Below are 26,680 nucleotides of genomic sequence, written 5' to 3' on the forward strand. Positions count from 1 at the left end.
CACACATGTTTTTCAAAGAGGATTATATTAAATGGAATATTAAATTCTACTGATTAGTTTTTACCAGTCGATAGATATTTCTCTCCTTACAATACTCTAATATCTACTGTCCACTAATAATAATGTAATAAACACTGTTGTCAAATTACAGGTTGTTTTATATGTATACCCATTTATATAACGGCCCCTTAAAGTTCCCACCACCACCCGTCATATATGCACAGCCGTGGATATGCACGGCCGCTTTCTATAACGCTTTAAACGTGTCTGAAAGAAGTTATTTTAAGTGCTCATTTCGTCCCGAGACGGAACCGCATGATAATGATGCTGAAACCATGCACCGTAGTGCTTAAAGAAGAAAGTTAAGAAAGATTTTTTTTGTTTTTTGGACTGGCTCTGCTGTCCGCTGACGTTAAGCGCCCTGTGTACCCGCATACTGAGTGTCACGAATTGAAATGGATGAGTCTACAGAGGATTCGGGACTATCATGCTCCTCAGACGATGCTGCAAATTTCTTGAATGCCGCAAAGTTGGCCTCGGTTGCTACCAGATCCCCATGTCCAATCCTGATAGAATACACCCAGACCACCCGCATATAGCATGTACTAATTAGAAGAAATGCCACAAATTATCACAACCATCAATTATGGTTACGCAGTTCACGAAATCGGGCCGCATTCAAGGTATGTGTTATATACTACATAATAAAATAAATATATATGCCCCATAAATTACTTGTGATTTTTATCGTAATTCACTGACTGTACATAAGAAAAAAATAACTTCTTGGGACAATTATAGAAGTTTTTATCCCTCCTACCTCAAGTCCCCAGTTATTGTCGCAAGTGCAGGTGACCAGCAGTTACGGGTCATCTGTGGACATTAATTGAATAGCATGCAGTTACCTCAAGACAACAGGCACACGTAGGCTCGTTAGAGCTAGAATGTCGTTTAACGAGTGATTCCAAACATACACACTGATTCAAAAAGGTAAGTGTAGACCACGAGCATGTACAGTGCAACTGTTTTGTAAACCATAATTCTATTCAAGTCTCCGTACAAACTCCATTTATCAAACCATCTGTGTCCGTGTTACCAGTACAGAGTGTCTCCGCATTTATCATTCATTAAAAGTGTAGCGTACGAATGGCTACTAGAACGTGTAGGCATGCACCAGTGACCAGCTTCAGCCAGACACCTAAACATCAATAAGGTCCGTACCTGGACCAACTCCTGTGTAACTGGCTCCCCAGCATCCACATTCACATCCACGATCATAATCATACCACCAATCAATTACAGTCCAGTATGAAATGCGCAACCAGTAACATAACGATATAATATTATATACATTCATATAAATATTATATATACAAAATATGTATACAAATAATAAATCTATTACAAATAACGTTAACGCAGCACGATTGTTACAGAATCGAAATAAATTCGTCCTGACTTGCCACATTATCCTAGTACAAAAACGCTATTGTCGAATTTTACAAATTTTGAGTTGAAGTTTTTATAAAGCCGATTATATTCAGGCCATGGCACTGATTTGAAAAGTACTGTGGTAGTATTATTTATCGTCGAATGCAATGCGATGACATGTTCAAAGAAAATTATCATTTTCTACAAACAGTTTATCATATTGTATTTGTAGTATGAGCAATAACTAGCACTACCGTCTAAATTTACATTTTCGTGACACAGTTTAACTATTTGGCACTTGTCATAGATAGCACACTTAATTAAATTTGAACAAAAATGAAACCCTTCGATTTACCAAGTTCATATTACAAACTTTGCCAAAAAGTTTCCATTTTATAATAATAATAATATCAAATTTGAGTTCGAAGCCCCTTTCAGTGAAGGAGGTTTTACGACGCGTACGCGAGCGACAGTTTAATTTCGCATCGGCCGCCGCTATCGGTAAAGTTATACGACATATCCGGTGGTTGATAATGATCACCGGATATGACGCCATGCGAAAGCTCTCCCGGAGCTTTTGCTGACCCATTAAACGAAGCTTAATGCGACGGCTGGATTGAGTTGCACTGTAATTATTTCGTGATGTTAATGCGCCATTCTGTTGGAATAAATTAATAAGAGATTGGTGACCGCGATCAGAAGGACATTTTAAAAATATGAATAAAACATAATACTTAAAGGTTGTTTTAATTTTTATTAATTTATATTAAAACCTTTTAAAAATCACATTTCGTCACACCTAAATATTATATATAGTTGTGAGTACATATGATATATTTGTTTTGATTTATTCGGATTCGAAAATTGATTTTGTGTTGATTCTAAATGAGACAGTATAATTCCGGATAACAAAGACTCAACTGATAAACTTAACTATTGTAACGATTATTGAAAAAAGACCAAATCTACAAACATTTGGGAAAACTGATCACAATATGTTAAAAAAAAGTTTGTTAACCGTGTTTAATGAATTAATAATTTTATAAAATTTTTGACAATAGACAAATATTTGATTACAATCATTATCACTGGCATTACGACCCAATAGCTGTCTTCAAAAAACGTTTATTTTCTCCTCTGTCTGGCACAAGTCAGACTTGTTTCTGTCTGCTTTGCCTAAGAAACAGAGTCTCTTTTTCGAGTCTAATATCAATATATGGAATATTTAAAATGAGTCACTTGGATCATCATCATAATCATAATCAGCCAGGGTCAAGCCACTGTAGGATAAATGCTTACTCTAGCTCCTTCTTCACTGTCACGTACATCCACCGAATGTATTGTCTTCATCTTTCTGTCAACCTATATAATATAATAATATATAAAAGGAGCCACAGGATAGCTAACTGTATTATATTTATAATATGTGCATTATCAGCTCAACGATATTATGTGAGATAATAATATGCACATATTGGTCAATGTAGAGGTGAGTGGTTTTTTTCCCTTTGACATGCACTTTTTTACATTCACAATGGGCGCGCAGCTTAAGCGTTGGGCTATAACGCCGTGGGTCCCAGGTTCGAATCCTGAGGCTGGCAAGTACACATATTGTTTTTCAATTTGTGTCTGTCAGGGTATGGACCTAATAAGTTGAGCAAGTGGCTGACATCCATTTCTCGTAAAAAACAAAATCTGTTAATACAAACCTCTACTCTATGGAGGCCCATATGATCCTATTAGGATCGGACATGGTCGAAAGAAGAAAAGAATTTTAAATAGGGCTCTGAAACGCATATTATGATTTTTAAAAAAATTCAATATATTATACTTAAAATTGTAATAAGTTTAGTATTCTATCTCACATTTATTAGAATGTAACTATTGAAGAAAAATATACAACTTCGTCTCATTTATTAGTACAAATAATTAAAAATATTTCAAACAATCAACATTAAAGGTTGAATAAGCTAGTGCTAGAGTATAAAAAAAATCGATGACTAGATGAAACTGCTGATGAATATCATATACTTTTGGACATGTTAGATCCATCTGGTCATCTGAATTGGTTACTCTAAGACATAATTATATGGTCACATCTCGTAATACTATTTTTCTTGCATCGACTGGGTATTTATAGGTAGGGGAAATTTCTTAGGCGGGCTTTTTTAAATTTGTATAAGCGTTACTAAATGTTAAATATCGAAAGATTTATTAAATAAATCTAAAGCAATAAAGTATTCTTACCAATTTTAAAATTAATAAACGTAAAAACATTCTAGAATGTCTATAAAAATATTTGCAAATCTATGACCATAATATATCCAGGATCATGGCCTCCACAAGGGGGGGGTTGACAGGGCTGTAGCCTGGGGGCCCGGGGTCAGGAGGGGCTCGGCGTGGCGAGTCGACCAGATATTTGAGAATAACACATATCACAAATTTGCTTTACTAGAAAAAAAAGTCGCCTGCGGCGCTATTTTCCTTCAATAATATTATTATTTAAAATTATACAGTTGTACGATACAATTTTTAATTGTGTATCGATTCTCGACAACTCCATAATCGGTATGTATTAAAATATACAAACAAATATATACACATTAATTTTACCGCGTACATCATACATTATGGTCATCATCATTTTGGCTATACTATGGACTATAGAGCGTCACACTGCCTTTATCCTTAGCGATAAGTAGGGGGGCCCGCCAAAGATCCTAGCCTGGGGGCCCGCTTCAAGATGTGGCGCCCATGTCCAGGATAGTATATACAGTAATTTGGATTGGCTCAAGATATTGAGAATCGATACGAAAGATAGAAATTATTGCCTTCAGGTCCAACCAAATGAAAGATGTTACACTAATTACGTCAGCTATGTGTGGGACAAAAATAAATGATAGTCTTAATCGTCAATATTGAAAACGGAGTTATATAGTTAATTATATAAATAAGTTTATATAACATATTATATTTATAATATATGTGTTACGCCGAATGTGTGAAATTGCGTATTACATGAAATCGGCAAAATTTTGCCTATTCATGAAAAATGCAAGCTCGTTGCCTTAGGCAAAATATCTGCCGAGTGCATGAATTCAGCAGTAATTTTTCTGCCTAGTTCATGCATTGGGCAAAATAGATAGTAGTACTCCGGTGGTGACTACTAACTACTAACTAATCAAACTAATCAAACTAACCAAATGTGTCAAATGTCATTGATTATATAAAAATATACCAATCAATAACTACAATGACGTTCATTTCCATTTACTATGCCCAAAAAAATCTAGAACAATATGATAACGGAAGAATTTTATTCAAAGGTATTCTCGCGATTTGATTCGTGCTTGGATATCAGGCAATGGTCGATTATTTGTTTGTGATAGTATGATTTGATAGTTTGTTGACAGTTGTTAGCTAACCTTAAAATGGACATTTAGTTGAATTCAGAATTACAAAACCTTACCTAATCTAACCTCAAAATTGTTATTAAATATTAAAATTAACTTAAATTTACTTTTTCTACTGTCATGTTGACAGTTTAAGAATTCCATACCCTGCCGAATTCACGCACTGGACAGATAATTTTCCTAATTCATGAATAAGGCAACGGGCTTGCATTTTTCATGAAATAGGCAAAATTTTGCCGATTTCATGTAATACGCAATTTCACACATTCGGTGTAACATCTATATACGTATTTACGCAGGTTAATAATAATATAGAGAATTGTCTATAAAATAAAAAGTTATTAAATAATACTGTATAACCAAGGATTTCAGAACACGTGCAGGGATAAAAGTATCAGTTATTATTAATACGAGGGGTAAAAATACAACTTTACGCCCATATCTTTTACGTCTCATAACACCTTTGAAATACGTTCCGAACACTTAAAAGGATCATTCGGATGTGTTATCAAATATTAACGAGTGTTTAAAAAAAGGTGTACTTACATATTGCTTATAAATATTCTAGGGTGTCTCGCACACGGAGATTGTACGACCAACCATTAGTACCAATCATGGCACCCACATCCTGAAGCGGGCCCCCAGGCTAGGATTTTTGGCGGGCATCCCTACCTTTCGCTAAAGATAAAGGCAGTGTGATGCTCTACAGTAGCATTTTCTAAATTTAATGGTGTACGCAGTAAATTAATGTGTATATATAGTGTTTTTTGTATAGTTTAATACTTCCATTTAAATAATTATGGAGTTGTCGAGCATCGATACGCAATTGAAAATTGTATCCTACAACCACATAATTTAAAAAAAAGCCGTTTTTTACTATTAGAGAGAATTTGTGATGTTTGTTTATATCACTTATCTGGTCGAATCGCCACGCCGGGCCCTTCCTGAACCCTGGGCCCCAGGCTAGAGCCTTGTCAGCCCCCCTTTTGTGGGGGCCATAGTACCAATCTCCAAGGAACAATAAAACTCCTTAAGTTAAGATTAATATATAATTCGTTAAAAATAGATAACGCCTATGATATCCGAGCGGCTTACGCATTGGCTTGTAATATCGTGGGTTGGGCAAATACAAATTTTGTTTCGATTTGTATCTAGAGTCAGAGTATGGACATAATAGATTGAGTAAGTGGCTAACATCCATTTCTCGTAAAAACCTGTAAATACAAACCTCCACTCTGTGGATACACATATGATTCTATTAGATTCGGACATGGTCAAAAGAAAAAAAAGAAAGATACACCAAATTAACAATATTTTATGTAACTCTAAATAAAAGTCATTTCACAGGTAATTAAATATGAGCAGGTAAAAAACAAGTATTTAAAAACAAACCGTATATTGGATTTTTGGGCAGCTAACTACTTATAATAATTTGAAACGTTTTAAAGCTTAAATGAATTTTCGCCAATTGAAATAATATAAAATACTTAGGTTAATAATTAAACGTTGAATAAAATTCATATACATTTTAATGTAAAAAAAATAAGCTTATTTCATAAACTCAAAAATATAACTTATGGCGTAGATAAGGTTTGTTTTTTTTTTTTGTTTATTAATGAATATGACGTTTTTAAACAATCAGAATTGAGTAAAAACACTCATTTTACAATGTTTTTATTAGGTCGTATTCTTATTTGTCCGGTGGTTGTTTGTCCGGTACAAATCTTGAAATCGATTTTTAATTAACTTTCCGACTAGCTAGACATTTAAAACTTTTAGAATATATCAGAACACGATCTGATATCTTCTTCGATCTGATCTTTAAGTAGAATTAAATTCGAAAGAAATGCGTAATCCAATCCAGAATTATTGGTTGCTAAAAAAATATTATTATATACGTGCGTTAATCTGGAAATCAATATGAGTGTCAAAATGATATATCAGTATTATTTCCATCAAATACATTTTTTATTGTTTGAGCTAGTCAAGTCAAGTATATATCGCACCGTGAGTGTAAAACCATAGCAAGTGCAAATTTTTCAATTTCGAGATTTAAATGCAAAACAACTGCAAAAGTCATAAACTTGATAATGTATAATTGAAGTTACTGCAAACTTAAAAATTTTCATTAAAAAAGACAGATATTTGGGTTTTACAATACAAAGATTTACTTCCATTGTTAATGTAAAACCATAGTATCTGCAAATGATTATCCATGACTAATTGTGAAACCCGAGCATCAGACGCATTCTTTTCGTGAATGCAATGTGGCATTGTTTTTATTATTGTGATAGCAGGCAATTATTGAAATGATCAGTGCTAAGACTTTGATAACGCATCCAGACGTATTCTACAACACATTATTGTTTCCTTTGATTCAAGTAATGTAGTGCAGTGTATTTTGTTTTTATCAAATATGAGTTTAAGGATTCGAATGATGGTGGAGTTAGCTTTAAAAGCTGAAAAACTTCTAAAAAGGTAAGACTTTGTGATAAATATTATACTAAAATGATATACAAAACTAACCTTAATATTATTATTGTTATGAAACTTATTATTATCGACTTATCTTATGTACCTATGTATTTATTTTATGCACCTACAATAATAAACTCTTTCAATTAACACAACAGTATATCAATCAGATCTATGATATTTTTGTTTTTGCAATGTTACAAGTTTTCAAAAATGTGACAAGTACATTTCCTGATGCTGAAGAACCCATGTTGGATATAGATAAGGATGCTGCTGGTTTGCAAGAGGAACAATACCCATTATAATATAAGCTTTTTTCAACCAAACAAGGACCTATGTGACTTTTGTGAAAAATATAAAAATTGCAGTAGCGAAGAGAAAAATATAATTCAAGTAAATAATATATGACATTCATCAAAAAAAATAAACAATTATCGAGAACACAGAAGGCGAAAGACGAATAAAATAGTATGTTGCTATAATCTGCAGGCCGTATTATCAACACCAAATGCCCAGATATCAGTGCTATATTATAAAAGAAAGCTTTCAACCCATAATTTTACCATCTTACACACATTAATAATAAAAATGGTTACTGTTTTGTTTAGCATGAAGGGACTACAAACAAAGGGGCCAATGCAATTGGTTCTTGTGTTGTAAAATTTTTGGAAGACCAATCAATTGGGAAGGAAGTAATTTTTTATTCGGATAATTGTGCCGGACAGAATAAAAATAAATTTATTACAGCAATGTATTTATACGCCGTCCAGAATTTTAATATCCCAAAAATCACACACAACTTTTTGGTCGTAGGACACACCTAGAACGAGTGTGACTCTATAACACTCTTGCATAGAGAAACAAAAAAATAGTCTTGAAGCCAGGTCCAATTTATATACCAATACAGTGGATTCCAGTGATTCACTGGAAATTGGCACTGACGAGATTTTTGATTTTCACAAGTTAGCAAATGAAATGGGCAATAATTGTCAACTCAACAAAAATAGTTAAAATGTTAGTTGGGTAGACATTTGCGTTATTGAAGTGAGGAAAAACAATCCTTATTGCCTGTTCTATAAAAATAAGTATGAAACAGAAGTGTTTGATGTAATAAATATTAGAAAACGTCAGGGCGGACGTCAATCAGTACAACTTACACTACACAAAGCATTTATAAAACCACCTCGGATCACCGAAGCAAAATTAAATGACTTGATTTCCCTATGTTCATCAAAAGTGATACCAGAAATACACCACAATTTTTATAAAAAAAACTTTCATCTACACATTTAAATACAGATTCAGATAATAATTGACGTCGATAAAATTAATTATAAAAACAATACAATTATTGTAATTTGCTATTTTTATTTTGGTTTAAAATTGTATGCATCTATTTTAATAAACTATAGTTAGTAAGCTTAAAATATCAAAATATTATAGGTAAATATCATTCTTGATTTATTTAATAATAATATAATATATTATATTATAATGGTATTACCAAAGTTCCCAATAAAAATCTTACTGCAATTCAGGTAACTGTGAAATATCAACATTTTCTATGCATCATGGAAGTGTAAAACCATAGCAACTGCTAAAACTTGTAATCTTGATGGATTTATATGAAAAAAAATAAAATTAATAAAAGAACATGTCATAATGTATACATACACCAAATATTATGGTTTTATTTTAGAAACTCTATTTATCCTGACCAAATGAAAACTTCAAACCCTTATATCTCCAAACTATGTAATTTGCACATACGTTGGTTTTACACTCACGGTGCGATATGATTCAACAGAAAATTTAAAAACGTTGTATATAAGAAGTTATTTTTATTTTGTAATTATTTCAAATATGTTAATTCAAAAATTATAATAAATGGAATTAAGGCTAGAAATCCGTTGAAAATTTAATAGAAATATACATATCATGAAGTCTAAAAAATAATGTTAATGAAGTTAAATTTTAATTAACAAAAAAATATTATTCTGTTTTATTTTATTTTGTATGGTCTGTCAATTTTTAGAATATATCAGAACACGATGCCAATGCATTTTTTAATACTTTTAACCATCTTTAAGTAGAATTAAATTCATTTTCAGTTAATTCTGTTTTGCATGAAAAGTTATTTCGGAAGAAATCCGTAATCCAATCCACTATTATTCGTTGCTAGGAAATTATAAATATTTATACGTGCGTTACTATGGAAATCAATATGAGTGTCAAAATGACATTTCAGTATTATTTCTATCAAATAGTTAAGTCAAGTTTATATGATTCTGTCTGTTAATTTTTGGTGGATATGTATTTTATGATATAAAATAAAACTTCTAATATAATACCCATTTTTCATAATCTTTGTATTCATAACTTTTAACAAGCGTAATGCTCAAATTTTTTCGGTCAATCAATTTAAAAGATCAAATCGTCACCTCAATTTATACTACAGCTACATAACTTGATTTTCACCGTTTTTGAGATAGCTGCTGAATATGATTCTACATTTCCTTCTCTTCAAAACGATAAAACTATGTAAGTCACAAGTGGGAACTGTATTAATTTTATGTTTGAAAATATTAGATACCTAACTTTAAAACCATGCAAGCATTAAATAAGTAAAATAATATATCTACAATATTTTTTTCATATAATTGAACAATAATTGTTCCTAATTAGGCAAGCGCAATTTTCTATTTTAATTTTAAATAATGATTGTAGTCTAGATTTATGTTAATCAAATTAAGGTTAAAATTAAATTTCAAAGGAATGACCAAATCAGAGTTATCTAGTTGTATTAATTATTGAGGCAACGAAATATATTTATTTGATCTATCTATGGTGTGTTTTTGTGTTTGAAATCTAATGTGTAGCATAGTTGACGTAAAATTGATGATTAGTGTATCATAAAGATAGTTGTGTGTGAGTCCGTTTACGTTTACATCAAAGCAATAAATATTCCAAGTGACTTTAACAGCGAGTCCAGTTCGATATTCTGTTTAAGTTGGACGACTTTTTTTATTTCTCTTTCTCCTTTGCAGCATCCTCACTTCTCCTTCTATCAAAACGTGACTCGAAACTTAAAATATCCCACAACTCCACGCCGATCTTTATCAGACGTTGAAAACCATTGTTAATATTGTAGCGAGCGATAACAAATTACCACCGATTCTATCATGCATATCACGTACTAAAAATAATATTGCAAGGATTATTATATTATGTTGTATAAATCAAAGAAATTTACTTTTATAATAACAGATAACGGTAAATTACTTTCAGAATATTTCATTTGCCAATTGGTCATTAATAATATTTAACTGAGTAACTATATACTCATATATGTATACCAGACAGATTTTTGTAATCCGATTTTCAATCGGATAAAGTAATTTAATCAATAGTGTGTGGGATATTTTAAGAGCTTAGTTTAAAACAGTGTCAACACTCATTTCATAGTCTTCCTCTCAAAAAAATATTTTTTAGCTTATTTATTAATTAGATAATTTTAAGCAATTCATCATTTGATACATTTTGTTGGTTGAATTATTATTTTTAATCACTACAGCATATGCATAAATCCTCAGAATTACACTACGTATTTAAAAACATATTAGAAAAATGTTGACTGAGTGGGATTCATGCTCACATCTTTCACTGTCCAGGTAAGTGCTCTAAGTTAGGTAACCTATCGATCCGTATATGACTCATGTAAGATAAATGTTATAAACTATACGATATTTTCAAATTCCGCCAAGGAAACACAAATCAGCTATGGATTTAAATTAAGGTAATAATTAATCCTTTCACGGACGGCACACCTATTGTGTCCTCATTAATTGGCTATTTTATATAATTAGCATGTTATTTAAATGTAGTAAGTAATAGTAATTAAATGCTCTGCGGTCAACAAGTTAATAATATTACTATAAACAAAATCGTGTCAGGAGTTTTAGTTAGTTATTTTCTTTGTAATTCCTTGTATTTATTTTAATTTTATAATGAATAATATAATATAAAAGTGTAATATTATTGAAGTTAATGTTTATATTAAGAGTGTAAAATATTATAATTGAAGATTTTTATTAGTGCTGGGTTTTCAATAATGAACGCTAATTTATAATATGCAGTTAAGTAATCAACAAAACATCAAAAGTATTTCTAAAATAGTATTTTAATTAGGTCATGAGAAAATTCTTGTCACATATAATTTGGCTGGTTTTATTGGACAATAATTAATATTCCCCACATTGCTATGGAAAAAACGTTCCCACATAATTTTTCAGAAGTTTTTTATACCTACTGTAATTGTCATAAGTACATATTATTATTATAATTCTGCGCTAGATTGGCCACGTATATAGAATGCCGGAGGGTATACCGGCAAGGTGGGTTAATAACGCAACCCTCGATGGTAAATAAAGACCTGGACAGCCAAAATTGAGAAGGCTGAGACGTTGAGTTACAGTACGTTGAGAGTTTCGGCGCTGGATCGTCCAGGATGGAGGAAGTTTTTGAAGGAGGCCGAGATCCACCAAGGGTTGTAGTACCATAAATGATGATGATTACAGATTATAACTAAGGGGTGCATTTTCAAAGTGAAATTATTCTACTACTTGACAAAAATGAGTTATGAATGACAGAATTTAAAGGATACAACTATTTTTTGTGTAGAAGAACCTAATAGCATTTAATCTAGTAGACTCGTTAACATCAACTTTAAAATCGGTGTAAGTTAGAAAAATAACTTATTCCAATACAAAATACATTATTATGTAACATCAACACCTAGGGGCGGCAGGTTATATGAAAGTATGGTGAAGCAGGCTAGTATGGTGAAAAAGTATGGTGAGGCGGGCTGGTAATCAATTTGTGGCAAACTTTGAACGTTAACATTATATTATATGGGTACGTTATAATGACAAAAGTAAATCCTTTGTGATGCCCTGAATTTTTTTATCGCGTCGCTATTTCTTGTAAGTTCTAGTCTATTGTTGGCCTGCTTCATTTAGCTATATAAAAAAGCCGATTCCCTGCCCCCTATTTTAACTCATTCGCTGCTGACTATATAATGATTTTTTTAATTATCACCTTTAAAATGTACGTTAATTACATCGATCGGCCGCCTGGTCATTACGCACATGTACGTTTTCAGCGTCCATAGTATTAATTTAATACCTCTATGATCAACACCGTAAACAGTTTTTTGGCGTTTGCTAAAAAAATGTTGAAATGGAATAAGTTCACTTTGAAAATACACCCCTCAATTCACATATAAATGACGGGTATAATATTATGTATTAATAAGTTTTTGCGGCTTGGTTAAGAGTTAGGTTACTAACTTACAGTTTTCCTTCATAAAATACTAACATTTGAAAGTAATTTTATATAATAAATGGATTCTAATAAACTAATAATGTTATATTTTTTAGTTATGTTAGATATAATATTTTAAAGTTTCTGGATCACTTATTTTACCCCAAACATAGCAAGTACATCTCTATTCATTTATTTATTGGATGAATTCCGTCACTGGTCTTATAAGCTGACTTCACAAGGATACCGGAATTGTTTATTGGCAAATTCGAGGATTCGCCTCGTAAGAGAAAGACCTCAAAAAATAACATCAAAAAACGCTAGCCTTTGGGTTATTACAAGACCTAAAACTTATGGTCGTTACACGTGGATAACATATTAAAGAGGAGAAGTGTGATTAAATAAATGGAAAAGTCTTTGTGAGAGTTATAGCAAAAGTATATTTTTAAACCAAGTCATGAAGTATTGTTAGTTACGCTGTTACTTTTTTTGAGTCTGGAATATTAACTTTTCTCATTATATTTTGATGTCTTCTTTTTATATTAAAACTAGCATTAGAAACATTCACAACTAATATATAGATTAATTTTTTTTTTATTCAACGAATAATTCACAAGACTTAAGAATGTAATATTCTAATTATTCTACATAAATAGTTTTGAAATACTTTTGAGAAAATATAATATTACGACCAATAGAAAAAAATCTTTTTGATTTTTTTTTAAATACAAAAGCCGATCGCTAATAGTAGCTCAATTTGGAAAGCACTTCAGTGATTATTAAAAGCCATTTATTAGTTAAAATATGTCACAATTAAGTATGAATCCTTTAGCATAGTGGTTCTACGTGCATGGGCGCGATACGTGATAGATGCAGGTTTGACTCCTGCGGGGTGGGGTGTCTTATTTTTTTCAAAAAGATATTTTCTAATAACATATTTTCTCAGGAGTGTTTTCAAAATTATGTATGTTTAATATACAGATAATATAACAATATATAAATATTTATATAATATCTGAACTCTTATATTAATTATTATGTACATAGTATTAATTATTAGAAATCATATTGTCTTTATTGAAGACCAACTTATAGAGTAATTAATAATTACTATATTATTTTATATTGTAAATAAACATGAATTGAATAAAAATCTTTAGAAACATAGGTACATATTTTAACTTTCAAATGAGTGCTATTAATCGAATGTGTAACCGATCCAATAGAATTCATAATAGCTATGCTTTAAATTTTGTTAAAATAAATGAATGTCACTTTTTTGTATTTTAAATCAACGAAATTATATTATGGGTCAAGAGTATGTAATACATTTTCCTATTTTGATGTATATTCACTACAAACAATAATTAGTATATAGTGCAAACATTAATTTTAATAATCTTTTTTAAAATCGCATTTATACCGATGTAAGAATGTATAAGTTTTATTATCACTTAAAATAAATTCTATTGGTATTTTTTTTTGAAAATATCCGATTCTAATAAGATCATACAGATAGAGTGGACTTTTTTTTTAACAGATTTATGTTTTTACGAGAAATGGATGGTACCTACCCACTTGCTCAACCTATTATGTCCATTTTAGACTATAGATACATCTAGACGCCACCCATTGCATTGCTCAATGAAGCTGCGTGCCGTGCGTTTGATTTGTGGGTGAGCGATCACATTCTTATACAAAAAATGTTTGAGACCATAGACCATTTCGCTAGTGCTCAGAGCCAGAGCCATCTTTTCTACTTAATAAACTAAACATATTTACCACTGACTTTATGTTTAGCACAAAAAATATCAATTTTATCTACACGCGCTCGCAGGTGATCAACGCTTTGTTAAGCAACAAACTGAGATTTGGCGGCGACACCATAGCAAATCATCTTACAAATCTGTAAACTTTTTATCTTACTCTAGCGCGTGTCGCAGAGATTATAAGTGTGCCGAATACTTTCTCACTCGCACTTATGCATCGTTTTTGTTCAGGCCTTGATGTCCATACTCTGACATTAATACTTTGGACGCTGAAGACGCACATGCGCGTAATGACCAGGCGGCTGATTGATGTAATTAACGTGCATTTTAAAGGTTCTAATTAAAATCTTATTATATAGTCAGCAGCGAATGAGCTAAGCACAGATTGAAAAACAACCGTGAGACCCATGCCTGTACAAGTATCGACATTCGTAACGAAAATGGAAAAAATCAATGTTTTAAGTAAGCTGTGGTCTATTTTGATATTACTATTCCATATTTTATTCAAGAATGCCATTACTTATATTGTGATTAAATTACCTTTCTATGCGAGTATGGAGTAATCTCAACTGCTGAGTTGTACCATGAGGGACTTTTTGGAATCCATTAACCTGGTGAAAACGCGTTGGCTTGGTTTGAGATTATCTATCTCTCTTTTGTGTTGTTATACTAACAATGTGTTTATATATGTGATTGTGTTTTCGGTTACGAGTAAATGTGGGATAACTTAACGTAACAATATTATAAACAATATGATAACGAATTATATTTAATGGTACTTACGTTGTACACTTCTCCGCCTGTATCGCGTTCGGTAGAGCGGCAAATAGCGCGGCTAGTAGGACTCGCGCCGCAACACCGCGCCTAGTAAAGCGGGCAATAGCGCGTGCCATAGCGCGTGTAGACTCGTTACCCTCGCTTAGTTCATCCCTCCCCAGGGCGTTCACCGCGCGCCACTGCCGTGAATAATTACAACTTCAGCAGTGGCGTTCTGAAAATAACAAGATTTTCTAATTAAAATAAATTCATGAAATATGAGAACTGAATAACTCAACTTTGATTAACACTTTGCGATATTAAAGTGAACACTGTTTCGTATCGCGTATATTAAATTTTTGATTAAATTTGCCTCTTTGCGAACAATTTTGGTCGTATATTATATGATGTGCATTGCGGTGGCATAACGCAAGTACGCCTCTATCATTATGTTATATCGATGGTCTAATGTTAATACCCCGTATCTGACATATATAACAAAAATGACTTTTTGATGAAAATACTAAAAACTATAAAAATACTGCCCATCGACTGCGAAATTCCTGTATCGGTAGTAATTTTAACAAAAATGATACAGCCATTTTAGTAATTTACCGTATCTGAAAATTGCAGGAATAAACTTGTAATAGCCCGTATCTTGCCTCTAAGCTGTCAAGCGTGTTGCATGACGTGTGTTAAATTCAGCTTCAAAATGTCACTTTTGAATTATTCAAAAGGTAAAACAGTAAGTAATATAACAAATGTGAATATTTATTTATATATAACTAGCTGAAGTACCCGGCTTCGCACGGGGTCGCTTCGTGGTTATATTTATCTTAGATATTTGAAAAATAATAAGAGGTAATTATTTCTTTAATATTAAAATATCTGTGTAATACAATATGGCAATATGAAAATAATTATAATAGGAGTAAAGGTCAAACATAAGAACACTAAATTAAAATCGAATCCAAAATATGAAAACGTTATTAATGTTATAAATATGTAGTAAAAAAAAATCAAAATTGGATGGAACAAACAAACAACAAACTTTGTATGTTATATAATAATAATTTAGAAACCGCACACAACTGACAAAAGTTTCATCGCAATCGGATGAATGGTATAGGAACGCATACGAATAGTAGAAAAAGATGATTTTCTAATTCAGAAACCTTCGTGGGCATGCGCATGACAACTCACCAAAGTTTCATTGCAATCGGATTAATGGTATAGGAACGCATACGAATAGAAGAAGAAGAAGATGGTTGTACTAATTAAAAACCTTTGCGGGCTTGCGCACAACAACTGGTCAAAATTTCATCACAATCGGATGAATGGCATAAGAACGCATACAAATAGAAGAAGAAAAAGATGATTGTTGTAATTCAGAAACCTTTGCGGGCAAGGGCACAACAACTCACTAAAGTTTCATTGCAATCGGATGAATGGTATAGGAACGCATACGAATAGAAGAAGAAGAAGATGGTTGTACTAATTCAGAACTCTTTGCGGGCGTGCTCACAACAACTGGTCAAAATTTCATCGCAATCGGGTGAATGGTATAAGAACGCATACAAATAGAAGAAGATAGAATAGAAGAAAAAGAAAATATTTGTAACAATTCAGAGACCGTTGCGGCGTGAGCACAACAGTTGATCAAAATTTCATTGCAATCGGATGAATGGTATAGGAACGCATACGAATAGAAGATAGAATAGAAGAAGAAGATGGTTGTACCAATTTTGAAACCTTCGCGGGTGTTGGCACAATTACTGACGAAAAATTTGTTGCAATCGGATGAATGGAATAGAAACGCATACGAATAGAAGAATATAGAATAGAAGAATATAGAATAGAAGAAGAAAAAGAAGAAGATAGTTGTACTAATTCAAAAACCATTGCGGGTGTTACCACAACAACTGACGAAGGTTTCATCGCAATCGGATAAATGGTATAGGGACCATACGAATAAAAGAAGATAGAATGAAGAAGAAGAAGAAGAAGAAGAAGAAGATGGTTGTACTAATTCAGAAACCTTCGCGGGTGTAGGCACAATTACTAACGAAAATTTTATTGCAATCGGATGAATGGAATAGGAACGCATACAAATAGAAGAATATAGAATAGAAGAAGAAGAAGAAGAAGAAGATGGTTGTACTAATTAAAAAACCATTGCGGGTGTTACCACAACAACTGATGAAGGTTTCATTGCAATCGGATGAATGGTATAGGGACCATACGAATAAAAGAAGATAGAATGAAGAAGAAGAAGAAGAAGAAGATGATTGTACTAATTCAGAAATCTTTGCGGGTGTTGGCACAATTACTGACGAAAATTTTATTGCAATCGGATGAATGGAATAGGAACGCATACGAATAGAAGAATATAGAATAGAAGAAGAAGAAGAAGAAGAAGAAGAAGAAGAAGATGGTTGTACTAATTCAAAAACCATTGCGGGTGTTACCACAACAACTGATGAAGGTTTCATCGCAATCGGATAAATGGTATAGGGACCATACGAATAAAAGAAGATAGAATGAAGAAGACGAAGAAGATGATAATTTTTCTAATTCAGAAACCTGTATGGGTGTGCATACAACCACTTACCAAAATTTCATTGCAATCGGATGAATGGTATAGGAACCATACGAATAAAAGAAAATATAATGAAGAAGAAGAAGAAGATGATGATTTTTCTAATTCAGAAACCTTTATGAGTATGCATACAACCACTTACCAAAATTTCATTGCAATCGGATGAATGGTATAGGAACGCATACGGGACATACACACAGACAGTCAGACATACAGACAGACAGACATTCATTTTTATATATTAGTATAGCCTATACTCTTCCCGCAAGTGCAAGCAATAAGTTTACAAAGTTTTATCGCAATCGAATGAACGGTATGGCTGCGCATTAAATACGAACAAACAAACACACAAACACACAAACACACAAATATTAATTTTTATATATTAGATAATAAATAATATATTACATTTTGTTGGATGTTATCATTATATTAGGCGTTATGTGCTTTGCTTTACCATGTTTTTCGTTACGGGTTATTGGCATGCTAAGGAATTACAATAATATATTGTGTGAACTATTAACAGTCAGAAACGGGATATTAAATATTTAGTTTTTTTTATCTTCCTGAACAATTTATAAAAAGTCACTCACGGGATATTAACATTAAGCCATCGATTCCTGTGGATCATAGTTAACTATACTATCTAGACATTGTGTTATATCAATAATCCATAGATATAATTTTTATAATATAGTAAACTTATTAGAACAAAATGTATGGAGCTATACTGATATATTTAAATAAATAACTATACATTATACAGAAAACAAGGTCGAAAGTTTTAGACTTAAAAATGTTTAGGTTTCAGATAATACCCACATAAAAAAGTATTCGATGAATATACAAAAAATACTGTTTATTAATTAAAATAATATAAAGCAATAACATAGTACCATTCATGTAATTTAATAATGACTCTTCCACATATTACAATATTTTTCTATAGCCATTTATACAAATACAATAATAAATGAATAAATTGTCTCAACATTTCTAATATTAATTCCTAAGGTCGCTGCCAAAAGTTGGTATGTCGCTAATTGAGGTATTTAGAGTTAACAACGGAATATGTATCTGTAATAATTATCAGAAATATTTGCGATAGGAAAAAAAATCAATATCATCCGATATATTATAAATACTATAAACCCGAGAGATACAGATTCAATCATGCTGGATGTCTCACTTTTTTCAAAAAAGATTTTTTCTATTGGTTAATACATTTTTCTCAGAAGTGTTTTCAAAATTATGTATATTCTATAATCAGAATATTATATTCTTAAATCATATGCATTACATATTTATTTCGATATAATTAAAATAAAATAACATATATATTTATTATGTATTGTAAAATATTGTCTAAAATATGTGGTATGAACGGTTTTTGGAAGTAGACTGATTGTTTTAACTTATTTGTATGTATTACTTAAAAGATTACCATGAAAAAATGCTTACATTGAATTTGACAAGTATAAACCTTATTATTACCTACTTTTGATATATAACACATGTGGGTTTTAAGTATTTTTTTAAATTAAAATTAGCCATCGCATCAGAATAATAAAAAACTTTAGCCATAGCTTCGACATGATTTTAAGAGTATAGTAAGCTTTGAAAAAAACATGATAACACGTTTTATATAAGACATCTTACAAGATGACGATGAAAGTAAAACAAAGGTTAGCACTTAAAAAAACGTGAATTAGATCAACGTAATGCGAGACGTTGAAGCACTATTGAAAATATATTAAATTTGGTGCCGTCACCCTTCTTGAGACAAGCGAAGTAAACACTTCAAAATTAATTGTATAAATAGGAACCCTGCCAGGTTTGCCATAGATCAACTTCCCGGAACAACCACTTCTCCCATTCGGAGGTTTTTTTTCTTTACGGGCAATTTATTACAAGAAAATAAATAATGTAGATAGTTTTTCAAGTCGAGTGAATTTAATTCCTTCTCCCCCGAGAGAAGGGTGTATTACATGAGAATAAAAAATTAGATACAAGACCTAGGAATTTGTTTCATTGCTAAACAATTCATCAACATCGTGATATTTTTGATTCACTTTTCAATGTATTTTTCTCTTTATAGTACAGAATATTATAAAAATATTATTTGCATTTGCATTGGTATTTTTTTGTTTTTATTACAATGTTGATTTTTGCATTAAAATTTTTACCTGTAAAGAATTATTATTGCTCTAAATTGGGGACTTTGCATTTTATTCACATCACCCGTTTTTAATCACTATTACTACCACCATTTTAGAAAATAGTTGTAATTTCAAAAGATCATCTATGAAAAAGAGAGTGCATAAGATCCACAGTCAATTAAGTATATTTAATTAACTTATTTAAATAATTAAAGACGATTACTTTAATTAATTCAAAATTGGTCTATTTCATTTTTCTTGTCCATCAACTCAGTAACCATTCTAAATACTTACAATACATATTCTATTACATATTAATATGCAATACAATATTTATTTTTTTAAATACTATGAGAATTTTTAAAATTTTAAAAATGTTTTTCAACATAAGATATAAGTTAAAGTAAATACCAAAAAAATATCCATCATTTTCCAAGATGGCTCCATTAAACAGCATGCACTTGATATTTTAGGTATGTTGTCACTGCGCATTAGCGCTATGCATATTATACAAGAGTCGCTATATAACTCATATTTTGCAATTTTGTCGTTTTTTAGTTAAATATACCAAATGAATCTAAAGGCATTAATCTATACATGATACATGATTACTAATATGCTCAGACAAATAAATTTAAATGCGCCACCGATGAGCGTCCAGGATGGAGAAAGTTTCTATAGTAGGTCAAGATCAGCCAATAGTTTCATACCCAATAGTGATAATATTAATTTATTGTAACTCAAAACTAATCGTACTTCATGACATTATAAAACAAAATTAATACGTTGTTTGCAAAATATTGACGAATTGTTTTAAATTGAACATGAGAGAACTAAAGCCTATTGAAAAGACTTGTTTTCAAAATATTCTAAGAATTTTTCATCTTTTTTGTTTATTGAAAAGCGACGTTGATAGATTGTTAAGTATACATTTCTATATATCTGTATGTTTATTATTTTTATTTATTCGTTTTATGTGAAAAACCTTTAGTAATATGAATCTATTGTTTCATTTATTTATTCATGATTTTATTTGACCTGCGCCATGGTAAATATAACAATGTCATGTTGACTATTTATAAATAAATTCCCCGTTTTTTATGTTCGAATAATGTGTTATGTGTGATTATTAATTGGTTTGATCACGCGAGAAATATCTCGTGGGGGCAGGTTATTAATGACAAAAAAACAGAAATACTTTTAACAAACTTGTATTATTCAACGAATAATTAATTGTTTATATTTTATGTTGAACCTATATAATTTAAAAACACCTCAGAAATATACGTAGGTACAAGAAAAAATATTTGAAAAATATACGATACTAAGCGGGACTCGAACTCGCATTGAGTTTTGGTTGAATTACGTTAATATTAAAACAGCCATTGATTCCTAGTTAACGTCAGGATATATCCAAATTGCAGTATTTTTTTATTACACCACAAAGTTTCAGATGAGACTTATTTAGATGTACATAAAATATATAATGAGTATGTCAGTAGTGAAGGGTGGAGGTAGGCTTTTAAGATTCGCCATAAATAGTGCATACTAAACTTTTTCAGTCATACTTATTTGTTTTCATTTAAATAATACTACAATTTTATTTACATATGGTGTTTGGTTTTATAATTTAATTAAAGCTCGCGAAAACCAAGCCATAATAGATTATTGTCATAAAATACTCGTCTATATTATAACAATTATAAAATTATGCAATTAAATGATACATAATTTTGGAGATTTTATAGTTAGAATAATATTTTGTATCTATTATAGTTTGGTTTAGACATGGCTTAATAAATTTAAAAAAAATGGACCAACACTATAATTATGTTATAAAAGTATGAATGAAAAGCTGTGCATAATTTTGCTGTTTTGCCTAAAGTAGGTACTTATATCAAAACTATTATGGTTTAGTTTAGGTAAGGTTTAATTGATTTTTAAAAACTAACCAACACCATCTGTAAATTATTGTAATCTTAGTTCAATAAAAACAAATACGAATGACTAGCAAAGTTTAATGTACACTATTTATGGTGGATCTTAACAGCCTACTTCCACCCTTCGCTCCTGGGGTATGTAAATAATATTACATTATTAGCTTCAACCATAGCAGTGTATAAAAATGTACGGCTACATAATCCTCAGCTGAGATTTCGTACCTCAATATACATAATAATAAATAAAACAATATTCATATAAGTCTTATTTTATAGTCTTAATATTCTCAAAAAATATGTTTAAGTCACGTTAAATCAGTTGGTATGTATTTATTATTTACTACCTAACATAAAAAAAATGAATAATACTTGGTGAATGTTTTGAAAGCTCCATCAAAAAATACAATTCACTTAAATTAATGTTCCGGAAACGCATGTTTAGCCCATTGAAATCAGACCTTGCTAGTATACAATATGTAACAGCGTATAAATTAGCACACCTTAAAAGTTGTTCTGGTTTCTGAGTAATGTCGTTTGTTAATCAATGGTGTGCATATTAGGCAAGAGCCTATGCCAAGCAATGCTTTATATTTAATGTGTGTATTAAATTTAAGTTTTTAATTATAGAAAATTATGTTTTTTTCATTGTAAATTATTATACTATATATTCGAATATTAAAATATAACAATAATTAATTGTTGGTCCCTCAATTCGGGTACCATTTTTTGTGGCTGGACATTCTCGTTTTATCATTAAGCTTTGTGGTTGAGCTTTTGTGGACTGTAATTTTGAAGGATCCTTGTGAATTTCGGATATGAGGGGGAGCGATTTAAACAGGATGCCAGGCACTGATCTTTGATGTTGAGAGAGCTGGCGTGCGCTGAAACTGGTCCCGGTCATGCACTCATGCACTAATGGGTAAATAGTTGTAGAGTGTCACTCTCACTGTTACACTTGGGTTAATATGAATAAGGATGACGTTTGTATGAGTGATCAGACACCCTGTGCCAGTAACACAGCTTGAATAGATGTTTTGATTGTCTCGTATAGATTTCTTGCTTAAACGACGTCCATACTGTAGCAAGTTGACTCTCTCGTTGTCTACTAATAACTGACTGTCATTGAACCACGGTCTACTGATGACCCGTGATTGTTAAGTGCCTGGATGATAATTATAATAAGGATGGTAGGTCTGACATATTTTTTTGCGGGTTTAAGGATGGAATTGGGATCATAATCGGCCCAACCACTTTGTATAGTAATGTTATCAATATAATTGAAATAACACATTAACAACAAAAGGTTATATAATTATTTCAGTGTAAGTGACTTTGAATTTTTATGGCGTTTAATTAAATTTAGTCATTTATGTTAATAATTGTTGTTTTTATTTAATACAACGCATTTTTTTGGAGTACTTATTCCACTTTTAATCAATAGATTAGGACCGGTTTCGTCCGCCTCAGAAGAAACATTTTCAACTGAATACATTTTTTTAAAACAATATATATCAAACAAAATCCAAAGCAACAGAAATAATATTACAATAGGTACATAAATTTTCCGTCCAATAATACCTTCCTAATAACAGATTAATTTAAAATTAATGAGGTTAGACATTAATATTTCATACTACATCAGAGGCATTAAACAAATTATTTTAAATATTAACAAACCACAATATATGAAACAATCAACACTTATAGTAACATTATTATCAAAAAATATTTATGATTAGTCAAAATTTACAATACAAATTTATAAAAAATAATAAAATAAAGATCGAATACAAAAAAAAGTACAACCAAAATATGAGTCAAAATTAAATAAAAATTAAAATAATAAATAATGTACAATATATAAAGTTATGTTATAACAATCCCAAATATAAAATAGGGTATAATAATGGAGAAGACACAAAATATAATTGATCATTTAACAAATTAGAATTGGGCAAAAATTTATACCTATTAATTTCTAGGATTTCCTGTTTATCCAATTTTATAGATTTCTCATTCAATTTCTCATGCAGGATTTTAAAATTTTTACTGATATTAAACGAGTAATTATTTAAACATAAGTGATTTACAAAAGATGAAGATTCATTACCATTTTTGGTATAGGCTTCGGTTTAGGTTATCTGTTAATCTCCTATATATTATTATCCTAAGAAATTTTGGAAAATACACCAACAGCTCATTTAAGCGACATTTTATTGTTATTTTTACATCTTCACTTCGAAATGTGCGCTACCAAATTATCTACCGATTGAATTGACCAAATTTGAGAAATATCCGATGATTTTCCAGAAACGTGACGTTTATAACCGATATTTTCTCATATAGCGTATACAATTCGCCATACTTCTTTTAACGCACAACAGAATGACGTCTTCGTCGCTTAAGATCTTCTAATCCTTTATTTGACAAACGAATTCGATAATTCTTATTCAAATATCGTAATGTAGGCATTGGCGCACTTTTTTCCGGTGAAAAAACCATAATCCTGGTACAATTCACTACGTATAATATCTTTTGGCAGGAGCGTGCGCCACTGTCCGCCATTTCATAGATAACATGATATTCCAAATTTGATTTTTTTAAATACTTCTTTGTGGCTGTTACGCACTATTTTTTTATTGAATAATTACCTAGGCTACTAATTTCCATAGATCACAATATAGTCATATTAAACTAACAAAGTTGCCATTGCAAACAATGAAAGAAATTAATACGAATTGTTATAGTTATCAAAATGAGTCATATTGTATAATATCTACCTATTTTTATCGTCCCCATCATCATCAATCTTGACCTATCCACTGCTGAATGAAGGCCTCCTCAGCCTTATTCGACTCCTTACTTACACATGAATTGTTATATTTATCAAAATCAGTGATATTATATTATTATCTACCTATCTATATATAATACCAATATTATCACGAGCCTCAATAAATCCACTGCTGGATGAAGGCCTCTCTACGTTGATTGTATTCTTGACAGTATTGAATTTCTTATGTTATTTATCTACATATTCATATCGTCATCATCATCATCATTAACCAGGATCAATCCACTGCTAGATGAAGAGTTCCGCAACCTGTTTCTACTACTATTGGTTAGACAAATTTGTGATATTATACATATTTCTATCCATCTTATCATCATCGACTTGAACCAATCCACTGTTGGATAATGGCCTAGCCCGAATCTACTCCTTTCTGTCATATGAATTGCTGTGTTTATCAAAATCGGTGATACTATATTTATTAACATATTCATATTGTCATCATCATCATCATCAACCAGGATCAATCATCTGCTTAATAAAGACCGCCATAGACTGATTCTACTCCTTTTTGTCGTATGAATTTATGTATTTATCAAAATCGGTTATATTATATTTATCTACATATGCATATTTTCATCATCATCATCATCATCACATCGACCTGAACCAATACACTGCTTAATAAAGACCTCCCTAGCCTGATTTTACTCCGTTCTGATAATATATGAATCTCTGTATTTATAAAAATCGGTGATATTATATTTATCTGCATATTCATATCATCATCAGCATTATCATCATCATCAACCAGGATTAATCCACTGCTTAATAAAGACCTCCCTAGCCTGATTCTACTCCTTTCTGTCATATAAATTGCTGTATTTATCAAAATCGGTGATATTATATTTATCTACATATTCATATTGTCATTATCATCATCATCATCATCGACCTGAACCAATCCACTGCTTAATAAAGACCTCGCTAGCTTGATTCTACTCCTTTCTGTCATATAAATTTCTGTATTTATCAAAATCGGTGATATTATATTTATTTACATATTCATATCGTCATCATCATCATCATCGACCTGAACCAATCCACTGCTTAATAAAGACCTCCTTAGCCTGATTCTACTCCTTTCTGTGATATGAATTTCTGTATTTATCAAAATCGGTGATATTACATTTATCCACATATTCATATCGTCATCATCATCAACCAGGATCAATTCACTGCTGTATGAAGGATTCCGCAACCTGATTCTACTACTATATTATACCTATTTCTATCGTCCTTATCATCATTGACCTGAACCCATCTACTGCTGGATAAAGGCCTCCCATGCCTGATTCTACTCCTTTCTGTCATTTGAATTGCTGTATTTATCAAAATCGGTGATATTATATTATATCTATTTATATTTCCATTATCATTATATTAAAATCCAACACCAAGTCACTATGACGAAAAGCTGTCTGCAAGACCTAGCGAGACAGACTGGCAAGAGCTAGCTGGCTCAGCTAGTAATGGTTTTACTCTATGTGTGATGTATCTTAGTTCTTGAAAGAGCCACGTCGATTTAACCAAATCTTTTCAAAACATAAAATGATGTCAATATAAGATTTGTTAAAATACTGATACATATCTGACCCCATTACACCACTGCTTTCAATAACAACAGGTGAAGAGTTCAAGGTCAGGTTATAATGAACTGGCACACTGGCAAGCCGTCCGTCGTGGAAGCGCTCATTAAAATGTTTCAAAGGGATGACGTCTGCACAGAGAGCTTTTAAAATGGCCGAGTGATTATGCACGTTTAGTAAATAGTATGACGTCATATAAAAAACACACACTGAGAATAAAATGGTAAGATTTTATTTTTACTGAAAGCTCAGTGGAGCTTTTATGGTGGTTTCCTCCAGCGTTGTTTTCGTTTGTGAAAACAAGCTTTATATTTTTTTCTGTAACAAATTTACTACGCTTTCTGTTTTATTTTATAATATTGCATTTTATAGTATT

The 26,680-nt window shown here is 31.2% G+C and overlaps 1 protein-coding gene across 1 annotated transcript in view; it reads right to left on the reverse strand.

Annotated features, from left to right (window-relative positions):
* Window positions 1-26,680, reverse strand: part of LOC147073442 (C3 and PZP-like alpha-2-macroglobulin domain-containing protein 8) — a 652,526-nt gene that overhangs the window by 410,555 nt on the left and 215,291 nt on the right. The window contains exon 3 of the mRNA XM_085945649.1: window positions 15,194-15,401. Coding sequence (XP_085801775.1) covers window positions 15,194-15,303 — 110 coding nt within the window. The 5' untranslated portion in view covers window positions 15,304-15,401. The remainder of the gene's footprint in view (window positions 1-15,193; window positions 15,402-26,680) is intronic.

This window comes from Rhyacophila brunnea, unplaced genomic scaffold (assembly GCF_057557595.1).
Source record: "Rhyacophila brunnea isolate RB1 unplaced genomic scaffold, BYU_Rbru_1.0 scaffold_18, whole genome shotgun sequence".
Classification (NCBI taxonomy): Eukaryota; Metazoa; Arthropoda; class Insecta; order Trichoptera; family Rhyacophilidae; genus Rhyacophila; species Rhyacophila brunnea.